Source organism: Suricata suricatta, chromosome 8 (assembly GCF_006229205.1).
Source record: "Suricata suricatta isolate VVHF042 chromosome 8, meerkat_22Aug2017_6uvM2_HiC, whole genome shotgun sequence".
NCBI classification, from domain to species: Eukaryota; Metazoa; Chordata; class Mammalia; order Carnivora; family Herpestidae; genus Suricata; species Suricata suricatta.
This window is the reverse complement of record NC_043707.1, coordinates 49,285,487-49,312,301: the sequence shown is the minus strand read 5'-3', so window position 1 is coordinate 49,312,301 and position 26,815 is coordinate 49,285,487. Positions and strand designations below refer to the sequence as shown.

Sequence of the window (26,815 nt, the reverse complement as noted above, 5' to 3'; positions counted from 1 at the left end):
AGCTAATACAAAAATATATTAGATGAGGAGAGGACCATGATAACAGTGGAAGAAATCTAGGAAATTTTCTTAAATTGCTTTGCCTTACTTCCACTATATTTGGCTATCAAATATATGACTTAATTAAAAATCCTAACATAGGCAGTTTGCAATTTACCAAAAGTTTCTGTTCTATGAGGCAGTTTGCCAGCTCCCCTTTTGGTGGTACAAATACACATAGTGTACCAGAGGATGATCTTGTTTAAATGACACCTAACCACCATTTGTACTACAATTTCTGTGGGAAAACACATTTTGAGGGCACTATTGGGACATGGCTCCTTGCAGTGTGAAGGAGGAGGACTCCTCATTACAGCTGCACGTTGGTGAAAACGGTGACAGTGACAGGTGGCAACAACGGTAACACTCCCCTAGTTGCAACTATGGACAGACATGGCTCTGAACACCTGACATATTTTAAGCTAGTTTAACCCTCACAAAACGTGTGAGGTAGTACTACTCTCGTTTCACAATGAGGGGGAGAGATGGTTAAGTAGCTTACCTGAGGTTGTACAGACGTTAAGTGTCGGGCTGGAACTCAAAGCAAAGCAGTTTGGCTCCAGAGCCTATGCTCATCACCATTCTACAATGCTGCCCCTTCTCTACCTCAAGAAGGTGGCACTATCCAGGCCATCTAGGTTCCTCCTACTGGGGGTAGAGGAGAGCGGGGCTGTTCAGGTTTTAAATGCGCATATAGAAGCACCTGGGGGTCTAGGGGCGCCTGGGTGGCTCAGTCAGTTAAACGTCTGGCTTCGGCTCAGGTCAGATCTCACGGTTCATGGGTTCAAGCCCCGCGTCGGGCTCTGTGCTGACAGCTAGCTCAGAGCCTGGAGCCTGTTTCAGATCCTGTATCTCCCTCTCTCTCTGACCCTCCCCTGCTCACACTGTCTCTCTGTGTCTCTCAAAAATAAATAAAAAGCATTAAAATAATAATAATAATAATAATAATAATAATAATAATAATAAAAAAAAGAAGCACCTGGGGGTCTTGTTAAAAAGCAGATTCAAGAAGTCTGGAGTGGTACCTGAGGCTCTGCTTTTCTAGCAAGCTCCTAGGTGATGGTGACATTCCTACTGCATAGACTACGCTTTATTAAGTAATGAGGAAGTAGAATTTGGGCCTCCAGCTCCCTTGCTGGCTGGTTGGCTGTGAGGCATTTATACATTGTGTTTGTAAGCTGGGGATGGCCCTTATGTAATAATTTTCCATCAAGTCTTCAATGGAACCTGCCTTTGAAATTGCAGTATACCAAATACTGGTTTGCAGATACTTTCAGAAAATAGTCAGCTTCTAGGAACTTAAATGTACATGTAAAGGCCACAGGATAAAGTGTGGCTATAAAATAAAGTATAAAACATGCCTTGCTATATACCACCAACCACACATATATCAAAAGATAGTAAATAAATGCTTATTTATTGTTCGTTAACTAGAATCACAGTAAATTAATAACTTTTGGTCTAAAACTTTGGTCTATGGATTCAAGATTCTAGATCTTGCTCCTCACTCGATTTTATCTGTGTCCCACTGCCCTGAGAGAAGCCCAAGGACCAACTCTTCCACCCCTCGCCTGTGATCGCAAATGCCCAGCCACATATATTTTTCCAGCTGTTAAATGGACAGGATTTCTTTTCTAGTCAACTTTTTCCATGTCGGATTACACAGTAAGGTCATTCCAGTTTGAGATGCACTCGCTCCCTAGGCAGCACCACTGCAAATAACAGTTATGGTATGATCACTCACTTCCCTTTTGCACTAAAAGGAAATAGTCAGTTTCCAACCCAAATATCTATACTCCCTCAACAACAGTGGGAAGTCATTCCCCTTGAAGACTGACCCAGAATCAAGTGCAGTCTCAGACTCCTAGGCCTACAGCCAGTGGCAACTTAACACATTACACAGTTGACCTTCAGGGAAAAAGGGAAATCAGTGCTTTTACTACTGATGCCAAAAGGAAACCAACTGATCTTTAAGGCACAGAATAAACTGTTCTTAAGGCAGAAAGAAATTATAAGGAAACAGGGAGTCAAAATGGAGGCATGTAGAGAAAAATACAGAAATTACATTACCAAGTAAGGGCCTGTGTTTCTACGGTTCTCAGTGCTTTTTGATCTGGGACTAGAAAGAATTCTCATTTTCCTTTTGGGTTTGAACTATTATTACCTGGTAAAAATGTGAAGATGTACAAGAAAGACACATTTTTTAAAGCCTCTTAAAGGAGACTTAAAGGGACTTATCTTTGGTAATTTTATTTTAAGCCAGTGACAGTAATTACTAAGTTTATGCAGAAGAGTAAATAATCATGGGATACTCTAAAATCAAGTAGTTTCTGAACCTGTGTCAGGAAATGGGAAAGTCGTGCAAAATTGAAGGGCAAAAATGAAAATAAAGGTCTATACATGGTTTTCCACCCAAGATTGGGGAAGGCCGAAAAGAACATGCAATACAACAGGGAGAAGCTTTGCGCAAAGAAGCATGTTCTATACTCAGGGGAAATGTTGCATCATCTGATCTTACCTATTCTCCACCAGCAAACCTTACAACTAGTGATTTCATTTAAATGGAAAAGTCAAATTTGGTTTACAAAATAGGGAATTTTTTTAATGCCAAAAAGAAAGAATTTAAAAGAGTTGGGTTATTCCTGAGCTAGTAACAAGTGCTGTGTTTACCACCAAAAGTGACCTACAATGACCAACTTTATAATGTTACATCATTGTATTCTTTAAATTTTTAAGCAGCAAAAACATAGCTCAAGTCACCAGAAACTTACGTTTGACATATTTATGGCAGCAACTTTGCAAATCAATTCTTGTAATTTATGGTAACAAACGTCTTCCACTGATCAACTGGCTTAACACAAACAGATCAGAGACGGTTTCTTGTGTGTTTTACAAATACTCTACACAAGTTCTTGAGATCATACTTACAGCTTTAGCAAAAACACCCATGATTTCAGGATACTGGTGTGTGAGAAGAGCTATCATTGCTGTGGAAGAACACAGTCCTGCTGTGAAATGGATGAAAAAAGGAAGCTCCTTCTTTGGGTAAACAGAAACATGATGAAAGGCTGCAAGGGAGAAAAGGTTGAAATGGATTTTATTTAAGAATACAGTGTAAGCCAGTTTTAATATTTTCACGCAAACTTTATTTTTTAAAATTAATAAGGAATTTTTTTTAAAATAAAGAACATGGCATCTCTGGCTAAGTAAGGGAAAAGAGAGTCATCCATTATTTATTCTAGCACCAACAGCCTATCTGCAGAGCCGGGTGACTGTGCTGGGGGCTAAGAATAGGATGGCATCGTGGGAAAGACATTAATTGTAAAGTCATGCTGAGGTGGTTTTGAAAAAGAGCTTTGTCACTTATTAGCTGTGTGATCTTGAATAAGTTGCTAAACCCTCTCATAGTTGCTATGGAGTTGTAATGATGAACACTGTAAGTCCTAACTAAATGTGAGTTGTTCTAATTCTTGCTCTTTAGGAGCTCAGAGACAAGCACAGAATTGAGACACAGATGTGTGGTTGCAGATTTCCGAGAACCACAATTTTACCCAGCTAATGTTCTACCTGTAGCATTTCATACAGCACTATAAGAACTGAACTAGAACACCAAAGCTCTAGGATTCTGGTAATAAACAAAGTATGCTATCTTCTTGTACCACATTCACACATTAAGTCAGGTATTATTTTTCTAAAGACAGGACATTTCATTACTAATAGTATTCAAGTATTTATATCTGAATTTTGATTGAAATTTGGTTGAATTTGACTGAAAATACCTGAATACCAATGCTGAGATGAGCCTATTACCATGCTTGGCACATAGTAGGTGCTCAATGAATGTCTGTTAAACTGAGAGCTATTCTGAGACTTCATTAGTCCAGGAAGTTGACTGCTCAGGGCTGGACACAAACCCAGGAATTCCTGATGTAATATCCCACATAAGTAAGGGATGACTAATTCAGTGCTGAATCAAGGTCAGCTATAAATTTCACTTTTTTAAACATAATGATTCACAGAGAAGATTACACCTAAGTTTCCTTTGGTAGCCATATTTTTTATGTCTTATACTATACTCTGAAAGACTATGCCAAAAACCAAACTCATTAAAAATCCAGAAAATTTCCAGAGGCTTGAATCACTTTTAAAGTAAAGTAGAAACATTAGAAGCTGCAGACAACGTTGAACTTTCGGCACCCGAAAAACCAGCAGTCCCTTTTGCCCTGTCCCTGAGCCAGGAGAAGACAACTTCTTCCAGCAAACCATCATACTTACAAAGACAGGGAACACTTAAATATACCAATGGTCACCAATACTCTTGTTACATGACAGATGGCAACATTAATAAACTGTTAGCATCTTATGGCTCACGAAGTGCTTTAATTTACATTAGTTTGATTTTTTTTCCCCAAAAGCTCCAAGAGAGAGAGATTATTTCCACTTTAATAAGGTAGAAAACTATGTAGCTTTAGTAAGATAATTTCCTAAAATATGAGATTTTTATACTGTGAGAGAGACTTAATTTTTTCTTTTTGGATTGCTTCCTGTGGATTCGTTTGTCAGTCAATGTTTGGCTAATACATCAATATAATGGATGACTAGTACAGAAACACTCCCTTGGAAGTAAAGTTCAAATTTCATCACTGGCTTGTAGAGAAAAATTTATCAGGAGGCACAAAAGACAACTAAACAGCTATGTGAACTAAGGGAATAGTTCAAGTCTGAACTTAAGAGGTTCATAAGCAAATTCCAGAATGTTGTAAGTCATATCAAGGTTGAAGGAGAATTGAAAACAAAAAAACATTAATACCCCTGGGTATTAGAACTCCACATTATTAAAAATTTGTCCATTCTACCGCAGTCAGAGACAGACAAATACTCTCAGAACAAACGATATAATCAAACAAAGACCACAGCATATCCTTCTTCTCCTACCTCTTGGAATTTGCAAATGTCTAAGCATCCTAGAAATAATAAAGGCCTGCCAAAAAGCAAACTTTCTGTTCTTATAACCTGTGACTCTGGCAATACATGCTAAAAACCCTGGTTTTATTCATATTACTATGTAAAACTGGCCATCTATCAGGCAACCTTTGTAATCATTTGGGGGAGCTTTAGGTTAAATGTATTAATATAATATAATACATTCTTGCATATTGATGTTCTATAATTAAAGATTTATTCCTTTGCCTTAAGTATCCTTATTTCTGTTAAAATGGAAAAACAACAAGAACAACTATTACCAGCCCCATCCCACGAAAGAAAATAAAATTTCTCACGAATGACCTTCTAATTTTCAAAGTCAATGGATTTGTCTCAGTAATCACCTTCCTTCCTTGATATCAGATACTCCTCCTCACTTGGAATTTTTTCCCTCCTTTAGTCCCTAGCCCATCTAGTTCTGGTTCTTGTCCTGTCTCTGACCACTCCTTCACTGAATCTTCCAGACTCCTTATCAGTCACCCATTCCTTCAACATTTTTGTGCCCCCATGGTTCTGCTCTTAGTTTTTTCCTCACTGCACACAGTGTCCCTTAGTGATCTCATTCATACCTAGAAAATGATGACTCCCAAGTTGCTTTGGTGATGTAGAGAGATGTCGAGAGAAAGAGATATCAGAACCCCTGGCAATTCTGTTACTCAACCTGACCCTGTCCATAGGCCATGGCTGACTGAACCAGGACTGAACATGTAGATGAATCTGATTCTCTCTCCCAGAAGTTTTTCAAGCAGGATTGAATGATTAGTCATACTGTACTATTTACCTGAACTAATGACACGTAAAGTGATGTAGGGGCATCAAGTTTGGCTACATGAGTGTCTAGGAAGGGAAAGCCAAACTACACAAAGATATAAACATGAAGCAGACACACTGAGAGAAGAAATGAGAGCTCATACAAAAAAGAGATGGCATTGGGGAAGGAAGAAAAAAAAAAGTGAGAATACAAGAGCCTGAAAAAGGCAGCCTAAGATAAAGATACACAGAGAACTGACTCCTGGAAACCTTTATAGCCTTCTAGTTGCTGGTTCTAGTCCCTTCTGAGGTCCAACGGTAATTGATGCCTTGGGATTCTTTGAGATAATCCAGTCTTCTAATAAATTTCCTTTAAGCTTAAAATAGCTCTCTTTTATATCTAAAGAATACCTACAACATTTACTATTTATATAATACATACACATTTAATATACATATATTTCTTATAAACATATCTTAGAACCATATTATTTAGAAATATAAAGAATATGTGTATATATGTGTGTGTGAAACAAATTATGTAGTAAGGTATTTAAGCATGCACACACGCACATATGCACATATGCACACATGTGTGGGCATGGGTGAAATGTTAAACATGCAACACATTCAAAGCCTGAATTTATTGACTTCCCCTACACCTGTTCCAAACTTGCTCCTTGTGCTGTATGTGGGATTTACCATTCTTCAAATAATTCGAGTCAGGCTTAGGAATCATCCCTGACCTTAGAGAGACTGGCACTCCCCATTCCAGCTTCCGTATAATCTAATTCCATACACACAGCACTTAACACGTTGTTTATCAGTTTTTGTATTAACTCGTGAGCAGCTCAGGAGTTTAGAGTAGGATAAGAAGGAAAAGGCGCTAATATTTAACACTTTTTTTGAGTACTTACAATGTTCTTGGCATGTTTATAAGAATGCATTAATAAATTTCACCAATTAAACTATTTACTGAATATCAATTTTCATGGTGAACATCATAGAGATACCTAGAGGGATGATAAAGAGAACCCTGGCCTTCGAGTTTACAATCTAAAAGGGGGAGGTTAAGAAGTTCACAAAATACTCTGAGAGTTCAAAGAAAAGACAGATAACTTATCTCAGACGATGGAAGAAAATAAAAGGACCTGGGAGAAAAATATCAGCATACTCAACTTCCATAATCTCTTCAAATTTTTCATCTATCTGTTTGAACTTTTCAGTTCACGAAATTTGGTGTTTGTAAAACTGCAACTTTCCTTGTTAGACTTGAGCTCTAATGGCCCCAGAACTGTAAAATCTATGGCACAGGTTTATATCCATAAGGAAGCATGGTGCTAGTGTTTATAATCTTCCACATGCTTATTTATTGGTTAAATCATAAAAAGAAAAGTTAAACAGAAATTTACCAGTTCACAGAAAAAAAATCGTGCAACTTGGACAAATAAATATAGACCATTCTTCCGAGACATTTGGCTTCCTGAAAGCAGGGACTCAATGGGACTTTCAGCAGTCATAACCCTACATATTTCTGGTTCTCTTCCTAAGTCTATGAGTGTTCTTAAAACTGCAAAGTGTAGTCTCTCCAATTTCATTCTTTGTAAATGCTGTTTTGACTATTCTAAGTCTTCTACCTTTCCTATAAATTTTGGAATCAGTTTGTCAATTTTTGCAAAATCCCTCTTGAGATTTTGATAGGGATTGTATTGAATCCATAGATAAGTTTGGAGAGAATTGCCATGTAAATAATATCGAGTCTTCCAATCAATAAATGTGGAATGTCTCTTTATTTACTTAGATTTGTCTTTACTTTCTGCTAGCAAATTACATAGTTGGGTTTTTTTTTAGTATGTAAGCCTTGCACTTTTTTGTCAAATTATTCCTAAATTGTTTCTTCTTTTTGATGCCACTATGATTAGAAATGTTTTCTGAATTTCATTTTGGATTGATTATTCACTTCCAGTATATAAATATGCAACTGAGTTTTATATGCTGATATTATATCCTGCAACTATGCTGAACTTACTGGTTCTAATAGTATTTTTATGAATTTCTTAGGATTTCCTACATAGATGATGTCACCTATGGATAAAGATTGTTTTTCTTCTTCCTTTCCAATATGAATGCCTTTTGTTTATTTTTCCTGCTTGATTGCACTGATTAGGACCCCCAGTACAATGCTGAAGAGAAGTGGAAGGGGCAGACATCCTTGCCTTATTCCTAACCTGAGGGAGAAAGCATTCAGTGTTTCGCCTTTTAAGTATGATGTCAGCTGTGGGGTTTTCGTAGATGCTCTTTCTCAGGTTGAGGAAATTCTCTTTTATTCCTACTTTGTTCAAAATGTTCATCATGAATGGGTGATAGATCTTTGTCAGAGCCTTTCTCTGCATCCATTGTCACTTGTTCTAATAACATGGTGCATTACCTTTCAAATGTTAAACCACTTGCATTTGTGAGGTAAATCCCACCTGGTCATGGAGTATAATCCTTTTTATATGTGGCTGGATTCAGTTAGCTAATATTTTGTTGAATATGTTTGTGTCTGTATTCATGAGGAATATTGTTCTATACTTTTCTTGTAATGTCTTTGGTTTTGGTATCTGGGTCATACTGGTCTCACAGAATAAGGTGGGAAGTGTTCCTTCCTCCTTTATTTTCTGAAAAGAGTTTGTGAAGAAATGGTATTATTTCTTCTTTAAATGTTTATAAGTTGACTGTTCTTTGAAATATCTTCAATTTTTGTGTTCTTTATCACATCTAACACAGCATTTTACCCCAAAAATATACGGAAATAAACTGAATTTTGCAATTTCATCCAAGAAATGGCTAAAATAGTATTTTGAACAGTATCCTGAATTTCAACCAAAGGCACTTTTATTATGAGAAAATACTATGAAGAACAATCTCATGACTACTTTAAAAGTTTAGGAAAACTAGAATATTTACTTACTAGGTAATAGCTCTCTATCAGCAGTCTCTGTGCAGCTGGGATATGGGTAAAATAGATGGCCTTTCTCTAAAGGGTATGGAATCATTCTAAAAGCTGAGGAAAAAAAATACATAGTTTGACATTCAATTTCATCCCATACTACAGATCAAAGCTACTGTGGAGACATATTTTTAGAAAATTTTCATATAGCATTTATTAATTTCTTTAGAGATATCTTTAGGTGAATGAAACAAAGGAAGCACAAGAAGGAGTAAGGGAAAGAATAAGATTTATTCAGAGAACAGTGAACGGTCTGGCTGGAATAAAACTAAAGGGAGTAATGGGTAATAAGGCTGGCTGGGCCCTTCCTGCCCCCATCTCCTCCCTACAAATACAACAGACTTAGCTCGTTGGATATGAATTCTTTTTCTTCCAGGAATCTTCATAAAGTTGCAACATGTATTACTGTTGTTACCATGACTGTTGGCAACCCAGAAAGAGTTCCCAATGGCTCCTAACTTCATGTGTTAAAACCAAAGTTAAAACCAACGGTTTCTTTTTTTTTTTTAATTTTTTTTTTACTGTTTTTATTTATTTTAGAGAGAGAGAGAGAGATAGCATGAACAGGGCGGAACGGGGGTTCAGAAAGAGAGGGAGACACAGAATCTGAAGACAGGCTCCAGGCACTGAGCTAGCTGTCAGCACAGAGCCTCATGTGGGGCTCAAACCCACGAACCGTGAGATTATGACCTGAGCCAAAGTCAGATGCTTAACCAACTAAGCCACCCAGGTGCCCCAAAACCAAAGTTTTCTACAAGCTGAATTTAATTTAGATCAGAGGTCACCAAAGTATGGCCCTTTGGCCAGACCTGGACCACTATTTATGTTTGTAAATAAAATTTTATTAGGATACAGATGTTAAAACTGCTTGTTCATTTATATATTATGTTAGGCTGCTTTCAAGCTACAAGAGTTGGGTAGCTGTAACAGAGACTATGGCTCTCAAAGACTGAATATTTGCCATCTGGCTCTTTACAGAAAAAGTTTACCTATCCCTGATCTAGATTATCACCAACTCTTGAAGACTTCTTAAGGGAGGGATCTTTATTTACCTACTTAACTAGCTAAGTATTCATCAAAATTGTGATTAAATTTTTGTTTTAGTGCTTTAGTACTTAGCTCTATAAACTTTTGTCAAGAGGTGCATAGGTAGCTCAGTTGGTTAAGCGTCGGAGTCTTGATTTCAGCTCAGGTCACCATCTCACAATTCATGGGATCAAACCCAGTGTCGGGCTCTGTGCTGACAACATGGAGCCTGCTTGGCATTCTCTCTCTCTCCCTCTCGCTCTCTGCCCCTCCTCTGCTCAGGCTCTGTCAGTCTCTCTCAAAATAAATAAATAAACATTAAAAAAAAAAAACTTTTGCTAAGGCACCTGAGTAACTCAGTTAAGTGGTCGACTTCAGCTCAGGTCATCTTGCGTTCGTGGGTTCAAGCCCCACGTCAGGCTCTGTGCTGACAGCCCAGAGCCTGGAGCCTGCTTGGGATTCTGTGTCTCCCTGTCTCTGTCCCTCCCCCTCTCATGCTCTGTCTCACTCTGTCTGAAAAACAAATAAAACATTAAAAATAACCTTTTGCCAAAATATGATTTTTGTTCTGCCACAATAAAAAGTAGGGATTTGTCCAAAGTCACAGAATGAATCAGTGGAAACACTAGAAAAATCATTCATAAAGATTATTTATGAAATTCAGTGTAAGTCCCATACTTATTGAAAACCTCTTATGCGCCAGTCAGAACATTAGGCGTGAAGACACACACAGATCAATGAGATAGAGTAGCAGGCTTCAAGGAGCTTATAGACTACTAGAGAAAAAGCAAAAGGCAGCCTAATTACACAAAGACATTCTGTTTTATTAGTCCCAATTTCATTAATCTGTATTTGTCAGGTGTAAGCACAGTGTCTGACCCTTAGCAAGTAGTTAATGCAGAGGTTCCCAAATTCTCTTTGCTTCAAGGATACGTGGTGCCCTTCGTGTCTCAGTAATTTTTTAGGTTTATGTCCTAGCCACTTAGCAGTGATTTAAAAAAAATCATTTAAATTAAAGGAAAAAATAATTATTTCATTTTTTTAAATATTTTAAGTTTTAAAAAGTAATCTCTACACCCATGTGGAGTTTGAACCTACAACCCCAAGATCAAGAGTCACATGCTCCACTGACTGAGCCAGCCAGGTGCCCCCAATTATTTCATTTTTAAAGAACCACCTTTTCTTACTAGTGGGATGTATGTACCTGTTGAATACCGCATACCTTTTCAAACCTTAGAATCAGGTTGCACACAGCCATCACCATTTCCTATTTCACACTGAGTTTTTTGTGTGGTACTTTTTAAATCACAACAACTAATAAAAAAAAAAAACAACCCAGCTTTGCAAAGCTATGACAACAGCAAAAGGAAGAGAGAATGGAGAGCCACCTAATGGTGAAACCTTCAACTGTGTGACGCTAATGATGATGTGTGACACATATCGAGTATTACTGTTGTTTCCACTGAAATTTTTAAATATGCCATGGCACTATTGTGAATTTGCCGCAATGCCATAAGGTGCCTCAGTGCAGTTTGGGAACTGAGGGGGGATCAACCAATTCTAGTTGAGTATTGAATTTATTTTTGAACTTTTATTGATAGCAGAAATGCACTTTCCAAGACAATCATTATAAGAATTCAACTGATAAAATATTTTGATTAAGCTTTTTCATTTTCTAATTGATTTTAAGAAGTTACAAATAAGAGACCTGGTAGATAGTTGAAAAACAACCTAGTTGTCCAAAGAAGATATACAAATGGCCAATTAGCACATTAAAAAATGTTCAACAACACTAATTATTAGGAAAATACAAATAAAAACCACAACGATTTACCACTTCACCCACCAGGGTGGCTATTATAAAAAAAAAAAAAAAGAGGGGTGTCTGGGTGGCTTAGTCCGTTAAGCGTCCAACTTTGGCTCAGGTCATGATCTCATAGTTTGTGGGTTCAAGCCCTGCATCGGGCTTGGTGCTGACAGCTAGCTCAGAGCTTGGAGCCTGTCTTCAGATTCTGTGTCTCCCTCTCCCTCTGACTCTCCCCTGCTCATGCTGTCTCTCTCTCTCAAAAATAAATAAAAAACATTAAAAAATTAAAAAAATAAGAACAAGTGTTGGCAAGGACATAGAGAAAGTGAAAACCTTGTGCATTGCTGGTGGAATGTAAATGGATGTAGCTGCCATAGAAAGTAGTATGACAGTTCCTCAAAACACTGAACATAGAATTATATAGCCTGCCAGTTCCACTTCTAGGTATATACCCAAAAGAACTGAAAGTAGGAACTTGAACAGATATTTGTATACCCGTGTTCATAGCAGAATTATTCATAATAGCCAAAAGGTGGAAGCAACCCAAATCTCTACTGACAGATGTATACATAAACAAAGTATGGTGTACATATACAATGGAAGATTATTCAGCCCTTAAAAGGAATGATTTTCTGACACATGCTACATTATGCTAAGTGAAGTAAGCCTGATTTAATGAGACAAATACTGTATGATTTCACTATAGAAGATACCTAGACTAGTCAAATTAATAGAGACAGAAAGTAGAATAGTTACCAAGGGCTGGAGAGGAAGCAAAAATGGGGAATCATTATCTAATGGGTACAAAATTTCAGTCTGGGATGATGAAAAAGTTCTGAGGACAGGAGATGGTAATGGTTACACAGCAATGTGACTGTATATAATGTCACCGAACTACACATTTTAAAATGGCTAAAATGCTACCACAGATTTTCATAGCAGCACTGTCAACAATAGCTAAAACATGGAAATAGCCTAAATGTCCATCACCTGATGAGTGGGTCAAGAAGATGTGGTATATATACACAATGGAGTACTACATGGCAATGAGAAAGAATGAAATCTGGCCATTTGTAGGAAAGTGGATGGACCTCGAGGGTGTCATGCTAAGCGAAATAAGTCAGGCAGAGAAGGACAGATACCATATGTTTGCACTCATAGGTCTAACAAGAGAACAGGAGAAATCTAATGGAGGACCAGGGGGGAGAGGAAGAGGGAAAGAGAGTTGGGGAGAGAGGGACGCAAAACTTGAGAGACTATTGAATACTGGAAACAAACTGAGGGTTGAAGGGGGAGGGGGGAAAAGAGGTGGTGGTGATGGAGGAGGGCACTTGTGGGGAAGAGCACTGGGTGTTGTATGGAAAATAATTTGACAATAAACTACTTAAAAATAAATTTAAAAAATAATAAAATAAAATTTACATATATAAATAAATAAATACATAAAATAAAATGGCTAAAATGGAGGTGCCCGGCTGGCTCAGTAGGTAGAGTTGACCTCGGGTTGTGCATGTGAGCCCCACACCAGGTGTAGAGATTACTTAAAAATAAAATCTTGGGGCATCTGGGTGGCTCAATCAGTTAAGCATCTGACTCTTGATTTTGGTTCAGGTCATGATCTCACAGTTTATGAATTTGAGCACCATGTCAGACCCTACACTGACAGTGAGAAGCCTGCTTGAAATTCTCTCTCCCTCTCTCTCTGCCCCTATCCTACTCATGCTCTCCCTCTCTCAAAATAAATAAATAAACGTGAAAATAAAATAAAATCTTTAAAAAAGTTTTAAATTAAAAAAGGATAAAATGGTAACTCCTATGTTATTTTACCACAATAAAACAATAGATCAAAAAAGAGGAAAATAGTTTCATGATGTATACATCTGAAAATAAAACAAAAGTAATAAAAATATTACAACAATTACTCAACCACTTAAAAAGCTTATAAGCCAAGGGACGTAAGTTTTCATTTTCTTTCCTTACAAATATGTAATTTAAATGAACATATGGCAGAATGGCATAACGGTTTCTCATTCTGCTCTTCCTAAATGTGGCATCCATATCAAGTACCTTAAGCACTTCTCCTACCCATAAACCAAATAAACACTTTGAAACCAATCTGAACAACAAATCCTTCCAGGAGCTCAGACAATCTCACTTAAAACCCCCGGCCTGTGAATGCGCGAGCGGTCTGGGAGATCAGCGGGACACTTGGGAGGGAGCACTCACTGCCTTCCCACGTGCACTGTAGCAGGTTAAGTGCGCCTTCGATCCTCTTCCAGTGCTGGAGATGGAAGAAAGCATAGGCGATTGCTTCACTGTCACCCCGTTTCAGAATGTGTTCCGGAGGTAAAATTAGACTTTTCATCTCTAGTAAATACTAGAAAAATGAGACACACCACAGAAAAGGGAAAAATTAAATTATGTTACATTCAAACAAAAAATGTAGACCCAAATTGTATAAAGTTAATTTGATTTCAAAAACACACATTAAGCTAGTGGAGATGACAAGAGGGTCATACTGATAGTGTGTGTATAAAATGCTTATATATGCAAATTCCAAAGATCAGACTATTCCTGCAGGCAGAAATAAGTGGATAAATGGCTTATTATGACCTTGCTAAATGCAAAATGTAAACTCAAGCTGAGGAAATGATGTGAAAGTAAATATCTATTTTTCCAAAAGAGAATTAAGAATAAAAATCATAAAACACAATTTTGGAACAACATTTTGTGGTGACATTCAATTCTTGTTTCTCTTATTCCCATTTTACAAGTGAGGAACTTAGTTGAGTAAGTTCAATGAAATTAATATTTACTGAGTGCAAGTACTATATCTGTTAGGAAACACTATATTCTCTGGAGCTTCCTAATGGCACGAGAAAAACAGATTTTTTAAGTTAATTATAACAAGACTATGCTTTATTAGAGATATAAACAATGTATACAAGAATTTGGATAGAAGGTATTCATATTTAAAAAATTTTTAATAAGAGCTTTATTGAGATATAAGTTACATACCTTACACTTCACCCATTTAAAGTGTAGAGCTCAATGGTTTTTAGGATATTCACAGATATATATAACCATTACCACAAGTTTAGAGCATTTTCATCACCTTGAAAAGAATCCGCATCCTCTTTAGTTAGTGCCCTCTAATCCCCATCCCCCAAGACCTAAGCAACCACTAATCTAATTTGCATCTCTATACATTTGCCTGTTCTGGCTATTTCACACAAAAAGAACTGCATAATATATGGTCTATTGTAATTGGTTTCTTTCACTTAGCATAAAGTTTCCATGGTACACCCATGTTGTATCATATACTGGTACCTCATTCCTTTTTGCAGCTGAATAATATTCCATGATATGGGTATACCACATCCGTTTAGCCATTCGTTATCTGATAGACATATGGTTGTTTTTACCTTTTGGCTATTATAAATAATGCTACGATTCACATACAAGGTTTTATATGAACATAAGTTTTCATCTTTCTTGGGTATACACATGGCAGTGAAAGTGCTGGGTCATACGCTAACTCTATGTTTAGGAGCTATCGGTTATGATTTAGGAGTTGAAAATAAACTGCTTGATGGAATTTGGGATTTGAGCTTATAGATAAAGATGGGTAAAATGTGGATGAACAGATTGGGCAGCAGGGTGGGAAAACACAGGGGTTGGAGTACAGGCCAACTTGAACAAGGCTAAGAAAGTACAGCGCAAGACGCATTTAAGGAATTAGTGGATATGCTTGTTAAAGAAATTACAACCTATCAGTTCTTATTCACATATAAAAATTAAATGCTATCTTAACATTCTTAAAGAAAATGCTTGCCTTAATATTGCAATCCACAACAAAAGCAGTGTAATCAAATGTACTAATTAAATGAAGATGCAAAATTAACCACCTGTATATCATCTTTACTATTAAAGTGGTCAACTTAAAACCTTCAAAAATATTTAGTTAGCTAAATACTTCCTCCAAAGACTAAGACCAGAGTACACTTCCCCTATTAAAAGTTTGAAATAACCTCTTTGGTTCTATATCATTTGATAGCAAATTATATGTCATAAGGTGTAAACCACATTAATTCTGTTATAAAATATAAAAAGAGAAACACTCCTGAGAAGTGTCAGAAATGATACATTCTTGCACTTCAAATTCTAGTTCCTCAAGTTGTTCTACAAACTAAGAGAGCAACAACACAAATTGAAGAGCTAAATTTGGGGAACACATTGTAAAACTGCTGCAAGTAGGAAGAAAGAAAAAAGTGTAGTGACTTCACATTTTAAGCCTTAGGTTATTAATCAATATATATATACATTATATCAATATATCTAAAATATTTTTTCTTTTTTGTTTATGAAATGTGCTTTTTCAACACTCACTGAGCTTAATGCCCATCTTTAATTACTCTTACTCCTATACCTCAATAAAGCCGGAAAAAAAAAATAGCTCCTCTTAATCTTGATGTCTCTGGCTCTCTCCTCAAAGTGTAAGAATGCAGTCTGTTCATCAATTTATTTTAGCAGATGTCACAAGCTATGAGATTATTTACTAATCCAGTTTGGGGACTTAACATTTCCCATTCAGTTTCTTAAAGGAATGCAGCAGAGGTTGTGTCCTGGTCAAGCAAAGCCCATTTGCTGCCTGGTTGGGTTCTCTCCCCTTAGTGCCTTGGGCCTATATTCAGGAGGGTAATATTCTTTCTAATCCCCTCTAATCCTTGCCCATTTTTTTAAAACACAGTAAAAGATCACTCACACCAGGCGGCTGTGGGAAAATGGACTCAAATAGCTGACCTCTGACATGACTCCTTATGTTCTTAGCAAGTGTGCTAAGAGCTTCTTCAGTAGGAAGCAAAGAAAATGCGGCAATTGCAGTGGAATCTCCATCATAAAAAGAGTATCTCATTTTCAGAAGAAAACTGTTTTAATAAAGCCCTTTCTATCTATTAAAACTCTGCTTCATTTCACAGGTAGAAGAGACAAAATATCCCAGATTATTTTCGATGAGTTTTAGAACCCTGAAGCTTTAAAGCTTTAAACTAAACCCTATCATGGTCGTCATTTAGCAAATGGGAAGCAAAAGATATTCAGTTAAATATCCCATAAATAGCAACTTAATACGTGAAGAAAATACTTTCTTAAACAGCAACTATATACCTATGTTTTCACTGCTTAATAATCTAAGTGACAATTCTGATAGTAATCAAACACATATGGCACATTCATTAGGAAATGATATTTCAGGAGCTTATATTTTAAAATCTTTGCTATTCAATTATGAAAAAAAAAATCTCCTTTATGCCATCTTTTCATTATCATGTCTTCCCTGCCACCAAATATCCTTTCCAATTTGACTTTAAGACAAAGCAATTTTTATTTTTCAGTTTCTAATAAAATACTGAAATAAGATTGCACCCTCAAAATATAAGGGAAAATTTTCCATTTAAGGAAAATATATTTAAATAGGTAATTAAAGGATTATTATTTATTTTATCCCCTTCACAAACTGCTACTCAGGAACTTCTGCTACCCAGTATAAGCTGTAAGTTACTATTCAATAGAAATCACATCTTTCATATTCTACTCAAGTACCTAGCACACTATACTAACCAAAGTAGGCATTTAAACACTAACTGACTTGATCTGATATATATAGCTAAGATGTCTTCAAACTCATACTTATAGTTCAGTTTTTACTGAAAGATACTGTTTAACTCTCCGGAAAAGCAGAAACAAAAACAAACTTCTTAAAAACAAAATAAAACAAACTTCTACTTAGACTTTACTTTTCCATGAATAAGAATAGGAGAGGTTGAAACCTGAAGAGCGGCTGATTTGGTTTTGGTCTTTTTTTCTGCTTCTTAAAGTACATGCTTAGTGTACAGAAATCCAAACTTTGCAGAGTTTCATAGGAGAAATAATGTATTAATAGATTGGAGAATAAAAGAGTAAAGAAAAAAAGAAAATCCAAGTTATATTTGTCTGGATTTCTTTAAGCTAACATCCTTTAAAATAGTATCAAACTTTTATACAACTCTCTTTTTACTTCACAATACATCTTTACATCTCTTCCTGTCTCTCTATAGACTTAACTCATTATTTTTAATTGTTGCATAGTATTCCATTAAAAGCTGAATTATTTTTTAAGTTAAGAAATAAGGTCATGCTGAAATTGTACTACCATTCTTAAAAGGTCAAAAATAATAACACTAAACAAAACTTACAAAAATATTAAGTAAAATGGCTTAAAAATTCCAAAAAATGATTGCATCTAAAAATTTACTTTCTTTAACTTAGATAAGCCTTTATAGCAACGTAGGTCTAAAGCACAGACATGTCTACTTACCAAACATTTACTGCATGTCCGTTATGTTCTAAGCAGCATTTCAGACACAAAATGGTAAGTAAAACAAGAGTTCTGTTTTTAAGAAGCTCATAGGGAACTAAGGAAGAGACATACAAACAGACCAAGAAACAAACAAAACGAAACCCAAGACATGATTAAAGCAGGGAAGGAACAGAGAAAAGAGAGTCATTATCTCTGTTTGGGCAAAATGATAAAAGACACCTGTACAGAGGAGGCAACAGATGAGCGAATTCTGAAGAATGGAGAGAAAGCTGCCACGTAGAGAAGAGCTTGAGCATGCACACAAAGGTAAGGGCACGTGATGAGACATGACCAGTTTCGGGAATAACAAGATAAGGAGCAAAGTAGATAGAGCAAGGAACAGGGTTGGAGACAGACATCCGGCCTAGACCGGGAAGGGGTTCTGTGTATGCACTACTAAGGGCTTGGTCCTTATCTGAGAGATGATAGGGAATAAGAAGAGCTCTTAAAGCAGAGCAAGCTTCGCTCTTTAGGTGGATAACTCTGGCAATGGCCAGAGTGGTGGTGGGTTTATGGCAGGGAGATAGTAAGAAGTATGTTTTAATCATCCAAGCAAAAGATGGAAAGTATTTGAAATTATTTCTATATATTTATGTGTATGTTTAGAAATGCATAGAAAGTGGTGCCTGGGTGGCTCAGTCAGTGGAGATCCTAACATGGGCTCACGTCATGATCTCATGGTTCTGAGTTCAAGCCCTGCACCAGGCTGAGTTCGAGCACCATACCAGGCTTGCACACTGTCTGTATAGAGCCCCCTTCATATCCTCTGTCCAACCCCTTTCCCCCCACTTCTCCCACTTGTGCTCTCTCTCAAAAATAAAGAAATGCATACAATATGTCTGGCAATCACACACACCAAACAGAAACAGTGATTGCATGAAACAATAGAACTGGGAGAGAAAGAATGGGACTTTTTATTTTATAAACTGCCAAAGGGTCTGATTTCTTTTTTGAGAAGCACTCATTTTATAATAACAATGATAATCTTTTAAAGAACAGGCAGTGAAGACCTACACTGGTCAGTGACAAAGGAAACTGAGTAAGTGACAAGATCTGAAAGATATTTCAAAGGTTAAGAGTCAGTATTTGGAAAGGGCAGAAGTAAAGATTAATGATGAGACCATGATAATGAAGCCATAAATCAAAACACAAAAATATGTTAGGACAGGCAAGTTGGAGAAGAAACTTAAAAGTAAAATTTTAAAAAGTCAGTTTGAAAGACATTGAAGTGGCTGAGGTACCTAACAGATGTCCAGGTAAAAATCTCTACCATCAGTGAAATACAAGTTTATAGACAAGGAAGGAAGCCAGAGTTCTAAGTTACAAGTTTGAAAATTATCAACAAATAAAATACAGTAGAAGACATAAACCAAGGCTGGTAAGTAGTATACACTGCAGGACTCTCCATATTACCTTGGAGTCTCCTTATTGTTCTATCTGGAACAAATCAGAAATTGTACTAACAATGTGTATTCAACTACTGACAATATGCTCAAATGACTATTCCAGTCTCTTGCTTTTCCTTAAAACTAAAAAAAAAATAAGAAAGATACTTTGGAAAATAGCTTATAAATAGTTCTAAAAAAAGACATAATGATGTATGATCTTTTTTACTCTAAAACCATACCTATGCTTATACTCAAATTCACTTTAACTTTGAATTGCTTTGATCTTTATAATTTATCTTTAGATTACTTTGTTTCTATTACTTTGTAAATCTTACAACAGCTTTTGACCAAAAGCAATATAATTCTGACCTGAAGTAATGATAATGCTTTATAATCTTCTTCTTAAAAGCAGAGGTTAAAGAAAAATCTCTCTGAAGGCATCTGAAATTAAGGTACTTTGCTCTTGATCAGTCATGCACATCAAGAACCAATTTATCTCTGCAATTAGTTTTCTCAGTGCACATTCTATGAGATTGGACAGACAGGCTGAATGCAGAATCCACATTGATGTGTATTGGGGGAAGACTAATGACAGATCTCAGACAGAAAATAAACAGAATTGCTATATGAATAAACTGAAAGAAAATATAACACTCCTAGCAGCCTCAGGAGCAAAAGGAAAGTGATATTCTATTGAAAGGAGAGGGAAGGGAGACTAGAGAGGGCATTTGCTACAGGAAAACTTCTTTCCACATCATCCTACAGAGCACTACCTCAAGAGGTAAGTGTTTTCTAGACCAACTCTCCCACCTAGGCCACAGCATAATATAACAGAAAGGCAAAGCCTTCACTGTGCCCTAACTTTGAGTCATGGACTTCACCACTTCTCCATTTCTCCCTTTACTACTGCCGTGCCACTTGGTCTCAATCAAGTGCCTGTTTCCCTCTTATCTTTTGTATATGCTGCTATAATACAGGTAATTTGGCCAATAAAATGTAAGCTTGAGGGGCGCCTGGGTGGCTCAGTTGGTTGAGGGTCCGACCCTGGATTTCAGCTCAGGTCCTGATCCCAGCGTCATGGGATTGAGCCCACATCGCACTCCACCCTGAGCATGGAGCCTGCTTGCTTGGGATTCTCTCTTTCTCTTCCTCTGTCCCTCTTCCCTCATTCATGCTCACTCACTCTCTCTCTCTCTCTCTCTAATAAAAAAGAAAGAAAGAAAGAAAAAAGAAATGTGAGCTTGCTCCTAAAGAGCTGGTATCTTCTATTAGTGGATGGGACTCAGAACATCCTAAATGCTTCAATTTCTGATCAACCAGAATGAATTTTACATTTTCTGTATCTATTTTTAAAATCCTCTTGCACTTAAGCCTCCAGGCATGGTCTGGTTTCTTGGCAACACAAAACAGCTTTTTTTTTTTAAATAAGAATAATTTTTAAAAGCTACAGATAACATATTCTGAAACATGTACTCCAGTTGTTATTGTTTTGTCTTTAAATGTCCTAGTCTTCCCCCAAGAGCTTCTACTGCAAGACACAAACAAACTATCTTCAGGGTATTAACTAATTCAAATTAGTTAATTGCTGTCTCAATATCCTCACGCTTACCTCATTTCAACAAGAGAATCCCCAAATCTGACACATGATAAGGCCATTAGCACTAAAATAATACTCCTAAGAGTTCATAGAGGAACAGCTTAAACAGGAAGCGAAAATGGTAATGGAGGTGCAATAAAGCAATAACCACCATGGTCAGTACTGCTGCCTGACACTCAGACATCGGGTTACGTGCTTCGTACATATATCAGTGCGTTTGATCAGAAGGCATGATACTTTGGCAGTGCTTTCCATGCTGAGTCAGATTCTTTTATCGTTCTGAGGTATGATTTAAAAACCGTAAAATGCACAGGCCTTAAGCATGCCATTTGATGAGTTTTGACAAATGTAGACAAGCAACATACAAATTAAGACTTAGAACATTTCCATCAGCCCCAGAAAGTTCTTCTTTCCAGTTAATCACCTACCTTGACGACCTGAGGCAACGACTCTAATCTCTACCAAGCCCAGAAGATGTTTCGACATCACGTAAAAGGAATCATTCATGCACTCTTTTGTACTTACTATATTCTTGAGATTCATCCGTATTTTACTTGTATCAGCTGAAAAGTATCCCAGTGAATAAATATATCACAATTTGTCCATTTATTTGTTAATGCACATCTTGGTTGTTTCCAGTTTGGAGCTATCATGAATAAAGCTGCTATAAACAGTCACATCCTTTTTGGGCATGTACAGTTTCATTTCTATCAGGTATATATACCTTGGAGTAGAACTGCTGGCTCATATGTGTGTATATGTTTAACTTTATAAGAAATTGCCAAATAGTTTTGCCAAGTGCTTGTATCATTTTATACTTTTAGCAGCAAAGTATGAGAGTTCTAATTGCTCTATAATATCATCAACATTTTACCAGTCTTTTTAATTATAGCCACCTTGTAGGTGTAAAGCAGTACCTTGCTGTGATTTTATATTGCATGTCTCTGATAACTAACAATGTTGGGCACATCTTCATGTGTTTACTGGGCATTCCAGTGTATTCTTTATGAAGTACCTGTTCAAGGCTTTTGATAATTTCTTACATTGTTTCCTTAGATTAAAATTTTTTCATGTTTATTTATTTTGAGAAAGAGAAGCAGTGAGTGAGCATGAGCAGGGAAAGAACAGAGAGAGAATCCTAAGCAGGCTCCACACTGTCAGTGCAGAGACCGATGGATTTAATCCCACAAACCATGGGATCATGAGGTCACAAGATTATAACCTGAGCCAAAATCAAGAATTGGATGCTCAAAAGACTGAGCCATCCAGGTGCCCCTATATTGTCTTTTAATATGTATATATTCTGGATATGAGTCCTTTGCCAAATAAATCAATTGCAAATGTTTTTTTCCTGCCTGCAGTTTGCCTTTTAATTTTTGCTTTTCCCTTTTTAAAAATTTTATTTTTAAGCAACCCAACATGGGAGCTCAAACTCACAAGTCCAAGATCAAAAGTCACATGCTCCACTGACTGAGCCAACCAGGCACCCCTCCTCTTTATTTTCTTATGAGCAGAATTTAAAGTTTTTGAAAAGTCCAATTTAATATTTTTTCCTTTTATACTTAAGTGCTTTTTGTGTCCTTGGAAATCTTTGCCTATCCCAAAGTTTCAATGATATTCTTAGATGTGTTCTTCTATGTGTTGTATAGTTTTTTAGTTTTTAGATTTAGGTCAATGGCCCATTTCAAATCAATGTTTCTGTACACTATAAGAAAAATTCATGGCTTTTTTTCTCCATTTAGACATCCAGATGTCCCACTCCCATTTGTTGAAAATAGTTTCCTTTCCCCATTGAATTGCACTGGTACTTTAGTCAAAAATCAATGGATGATATACGTGTGGATATATTTCTGGACTTGCTATTGTGTGATTTTGTTTTTAAAATAATTATTTCAAATTTAAATATAAACATAATAAAATTTAGAAGAATTTGGTGGTAGTATACTTATAAAATAAACCTTTAATGAAATACTGCAGCAAGCTACTGCTAGATTCTAAATTAAAGCTGAACAACACTATTTTAACTGACATGTAGAGTGTCATAGGTCAACAATTACATCCACACGGATCACTGACATTTTTGGGTCTAATATTTACAATTTCAATCACCTATGGTATCTCTAAACATCCATGATTTATAAAGCCATTGTTTTGCTAAGGGACAAATTTGAATCATGTGTACTAACTTACTTAATGAATAACCCTCACTTACTCTTCAGCATTCACATCTCAGCAAGGTTCGTTATCTATTCTTATGTTTACATTTCAGGGGTGAAGTTATATCAATTTCATAATTAATATATGTGGTATCTTCAACTATGGAGATTCACAATGGTTTGGACCATATTAATTAAGAATGTCAATAGCTTACCATAAGAATAATGTTAAAGAATACTTTTTATACTAAAAAGACAAATTAAAAATGTTCTAAGGATCTGAATAAACATTTACCTAAAGAAGCTATACAAATAGCCAAGAAGCACATAAAAAGATACACATTTGGGGGAACATGGGTGACTCAGTCAGTTAAGCGTCCAACTTTGGCTCAGGTCATGATCTCATGTTTTGTGGCTTCGAGCCCTGTGTCAGGTGCTGTGCTGACAGTTCAGAGCCTGGACCCTGCTTCAGATTTTGTGTCTCCTTCACTCTCTGCCCCTCTCCCACTTGCATTCTGTCACTCTCTCTCTCACAAAAACAAATATTAAAAAAAATTTTAATTAAAAAATAGATGTTCAGCATCATTAGTCATTAATACAAACAAAACTACAATGAAACACTGTTCACACCTACTAGGATAACTATAATCAAAATACAGACAATAACAAGTGTTGGCATGGATGTACAGAAATTAAAACCCTCATCCATTGCTGGTAGGAATGTAAAATAGTACAAGCTCTTTGGAAAACAGTTTGGAAGTCTCAAAAAAGTTAAACATGGAATTACCATATGATCCAACAAATTTGTTCTGAGGTGTTCACACAAAAGCACATACATGAATATTCACGGCTGTTGATGATAGCCAAAAAAAGGGACCAACTCAAATGACCATCAATTGATGAATGGGCAAAATACAGTATATCCATACAATGGAATGTTATTCAGCCATAAAAGGGAATTTCGTGTTGATACATGCTACATTATGCTACATGAAAGAAGTCAGATGCAAAAGGTCATATATTGTATGATTCCAAATCCAGAGAAAAAGAAGGTAGATGCCAGAGACTGGAGAAGAAAAGAATAGAGAGCGACCGCTAATAGGTACAGGATTTCATTCTGGGGTAATGAAAATGTTCTAGGATTAGATAGTGATGATGATTATACAGCCTGTGAACATACTAAAAATTACTAACTTGTGTACTTTAAAAGGGTGAATTTTATGTGAATTATTTCAATTAAAAAATGCCTTCTATAAAACTCCTTAATAGTTGGATAATAAAGGACATGGGACACTAGAGTGACTGAAACAAGGTGCTATGGAATAATTAGAAGGTATGAAACATCTTCCACTCTTTAAAAAAAAAATGACAATTTCTATAGTAGCTGAAAGATGCACAATCTTTTTCTTGTTTGGTGACTAAAAAATTTTTTGAACTAAAGCCATAGCTAGGTAATGAAGAACAAGTCAAAAACCATGAAAACACATTGTTTTAATTTTTTGCTATTACTATCATAGTGACTGGATATAGAAATTCATTCAGTAGATTAAAAAAATCTGTACAATCAATATTAATGAGATATCTAAAGCAAATGCATAGCCTGAAGAGATTTATGTGATCTCTTTATACTGCGTTTCTAATAGTTTCCAGCTTTAACAAACTGCACAGTCCTAGACCTGTAGCCATTTCTGTTGTAGTTCTGTGGAAAGTTGCCCAAAAATCTTTCCTGCTAAAACAGCTTTATCCTAGGTCATCTTATTTGTAAAAGCCATATAATGCTTGGCAAATTTGCATAATCAATTTTTAAGAGTAAAAGAAGATTAAATTTATGTATGTATGTATGTATGTATGTATGTATGTATGTATGTATGTATTTATTTACTTACTTAAAGGTCATTGTTTATTAGGCTAAATAAGTTATAACAACCCACAGCTGAAGTTTGACGAAGAAAACTCCTAAAGCCCTTTATTTTTTCCTGGCTCCAGGCAGAGAGGCAGGGATAGAGAGCATAACTGGGGGTGGAAGAAAATCTTAATCTGTACATACTTCATAAGTTGTAAAAACCCTCACAAAACCAACCTTAAATACCAGAGCTCTTCTGGTTCATATAATACTAATGTTATTTAAGTGGAATATTATCCAAGCTGTTGGACCTTAAAATTTCTCTTAAAAAACCTTAATAATTATCTTGTTTGAAAATATCCAAGTTAAAGTGTGTATCCACAAACAGAAATGTAAGTAACCGTTCTGGATATTTTTAAGTTTATTTATTTATTTTGAGAGAGAGAGACAGTGCAAGCAGGGGAGGGGAAAGAGAGGAGAGAGAGACAGACAGATAGACAGACAGAGAATCTCAAGGAGGTTCCACAATGTCAGTGCAGAGCTCGATGCAGGGCTCAAACTCCCAAACCGTAAGATCATGACCTGCAGCTGGATATTTTGATAGAGTTTGCTTTGACATTTAGTTGGGGGGAGATATGTAAATTTCTACCTACAAATAAAAGTGACTTAAAAATGTTAAAATGTAGGGGCTCCTGGGTGGCTCAGTCAGTTAAGCAGCCAACTTCAGCTCAGGTCATGATCTTGTGGTTTTAAAGTTCAAGCCCATGTCGGCATCTGTACTGACAGCTCAGACCCTGGAGCCTGCTTTGGATTCTGCGTCTCCCTCTTTGCCCCTTCCCCACTTGTACTCTGTCTCTCTCTTTCTCTCTCTCAAAAATAAATAAGCATTAAAAAATTTTTAATGTTAAAATATATACACATTATATAATTAGGAATGAAACTGATAGGTCACATGGCAAGTGTATGTTTAACAGCAAATTGTTTTCAAAGTAGCTATAGTATTTTATACATCCAGTAGGAATGTACAAGCTCTCCATATTCTTGCTAACAGTTGATTTTGTTGGTCTTTGTGAGTATAGCCATTTGAGTGGGTACAAAGTAGTATATTGTGCTTTTAATTTGTATTTCCTGAATGATTCATGATACTACCTTCTGATGTTCTTATTAGCTATACATATATCTTTAGTGAAGTGACTACTGAATCCTTTACCCATGTTTTTTCTTTCTTCTTTACTCATCTTTTAGGTAAGTTTTTTATCCTCTTATTATTGAGTTGTATGAGTTCTTTATAAGTTCTGGATACAGAACTTTAGCACTATATGACTTGCAAATGTTTTCCCCCAGCCTTTGGCTTTCCATTTTCTTAATGATGTCTTTTGAAGAGCAAATGCTTTAAGAAGTCCAATTTATCAATTTTTTTCTTTTATGGATCATGCTTTTGAAGAAATCTTTGCCTAACCCAAGGTCACAAAGCTCGAAGTTTTATAATTTTACCTCTTAAATTTAGATCTATGACCCATATTGAGTTCCTTTGTGTATTTGGTATAAAGGAAGGGTCTGGGTCCTTTTTTTCTCCATATTGATACCTGTTGCTCCAGAACCATAGAAAATACTATCCTTTCGCATTGAATTGTTCTGGAACTCTTGATGAAAATCAACTATTCATTATGTGAGTTTGTTTCAGGATTCTCAATTGTCTTCCATTGACCTATGTTTCAATATTTATGCCAAAACTATACTATTTTAAATACTGTAGCTTTAAAAATATCTTAAAATTGGATAAATTTGGATGACTTCCAACTTTGTTCTTCTTTCTCAAAATTGTTTTGGATATTCT

At 36.2% G+C, this 26,815-nt stretch overlaps 1 protein-coding gene across 1 annotated transcript in view; it reads right to left on the bottom strand.

The window, feature by feature from the left end:
* Nucleotides 1-1,429: 1,429 nt before the first annotated feature.
* The window catches only part of ST7L (suppression of tumorigenicity 7 like), a 61,030-nt gene continuing 35,644 nt past the window's right edge, over nt 1,430-26,815 (bottom strand). The window contains exons 12-15 of the mRNA XM_029946305.1: nt 13,824-13,974; nt 8,726-8,818; nt 2,968-3,107; nt 1,430-1,751 (exon numbers count right to left, since the gene is read on the bottom strand). Of these exons, the coding sequence (XP_029802165.1) occupies nt 1,698-1,751; nt 2,968-3,107; nt 8,726-8,818; nt 13,824-13,974 (438 nt within the window). The 3' untranslated portion in view covers nt 1,430-1,697. The remainder of the gene's footprint in view (nt 1,752-2,967; nt 3,108-8,725; nt 8,819-13,823; nt 13,975-26,815) is intronic.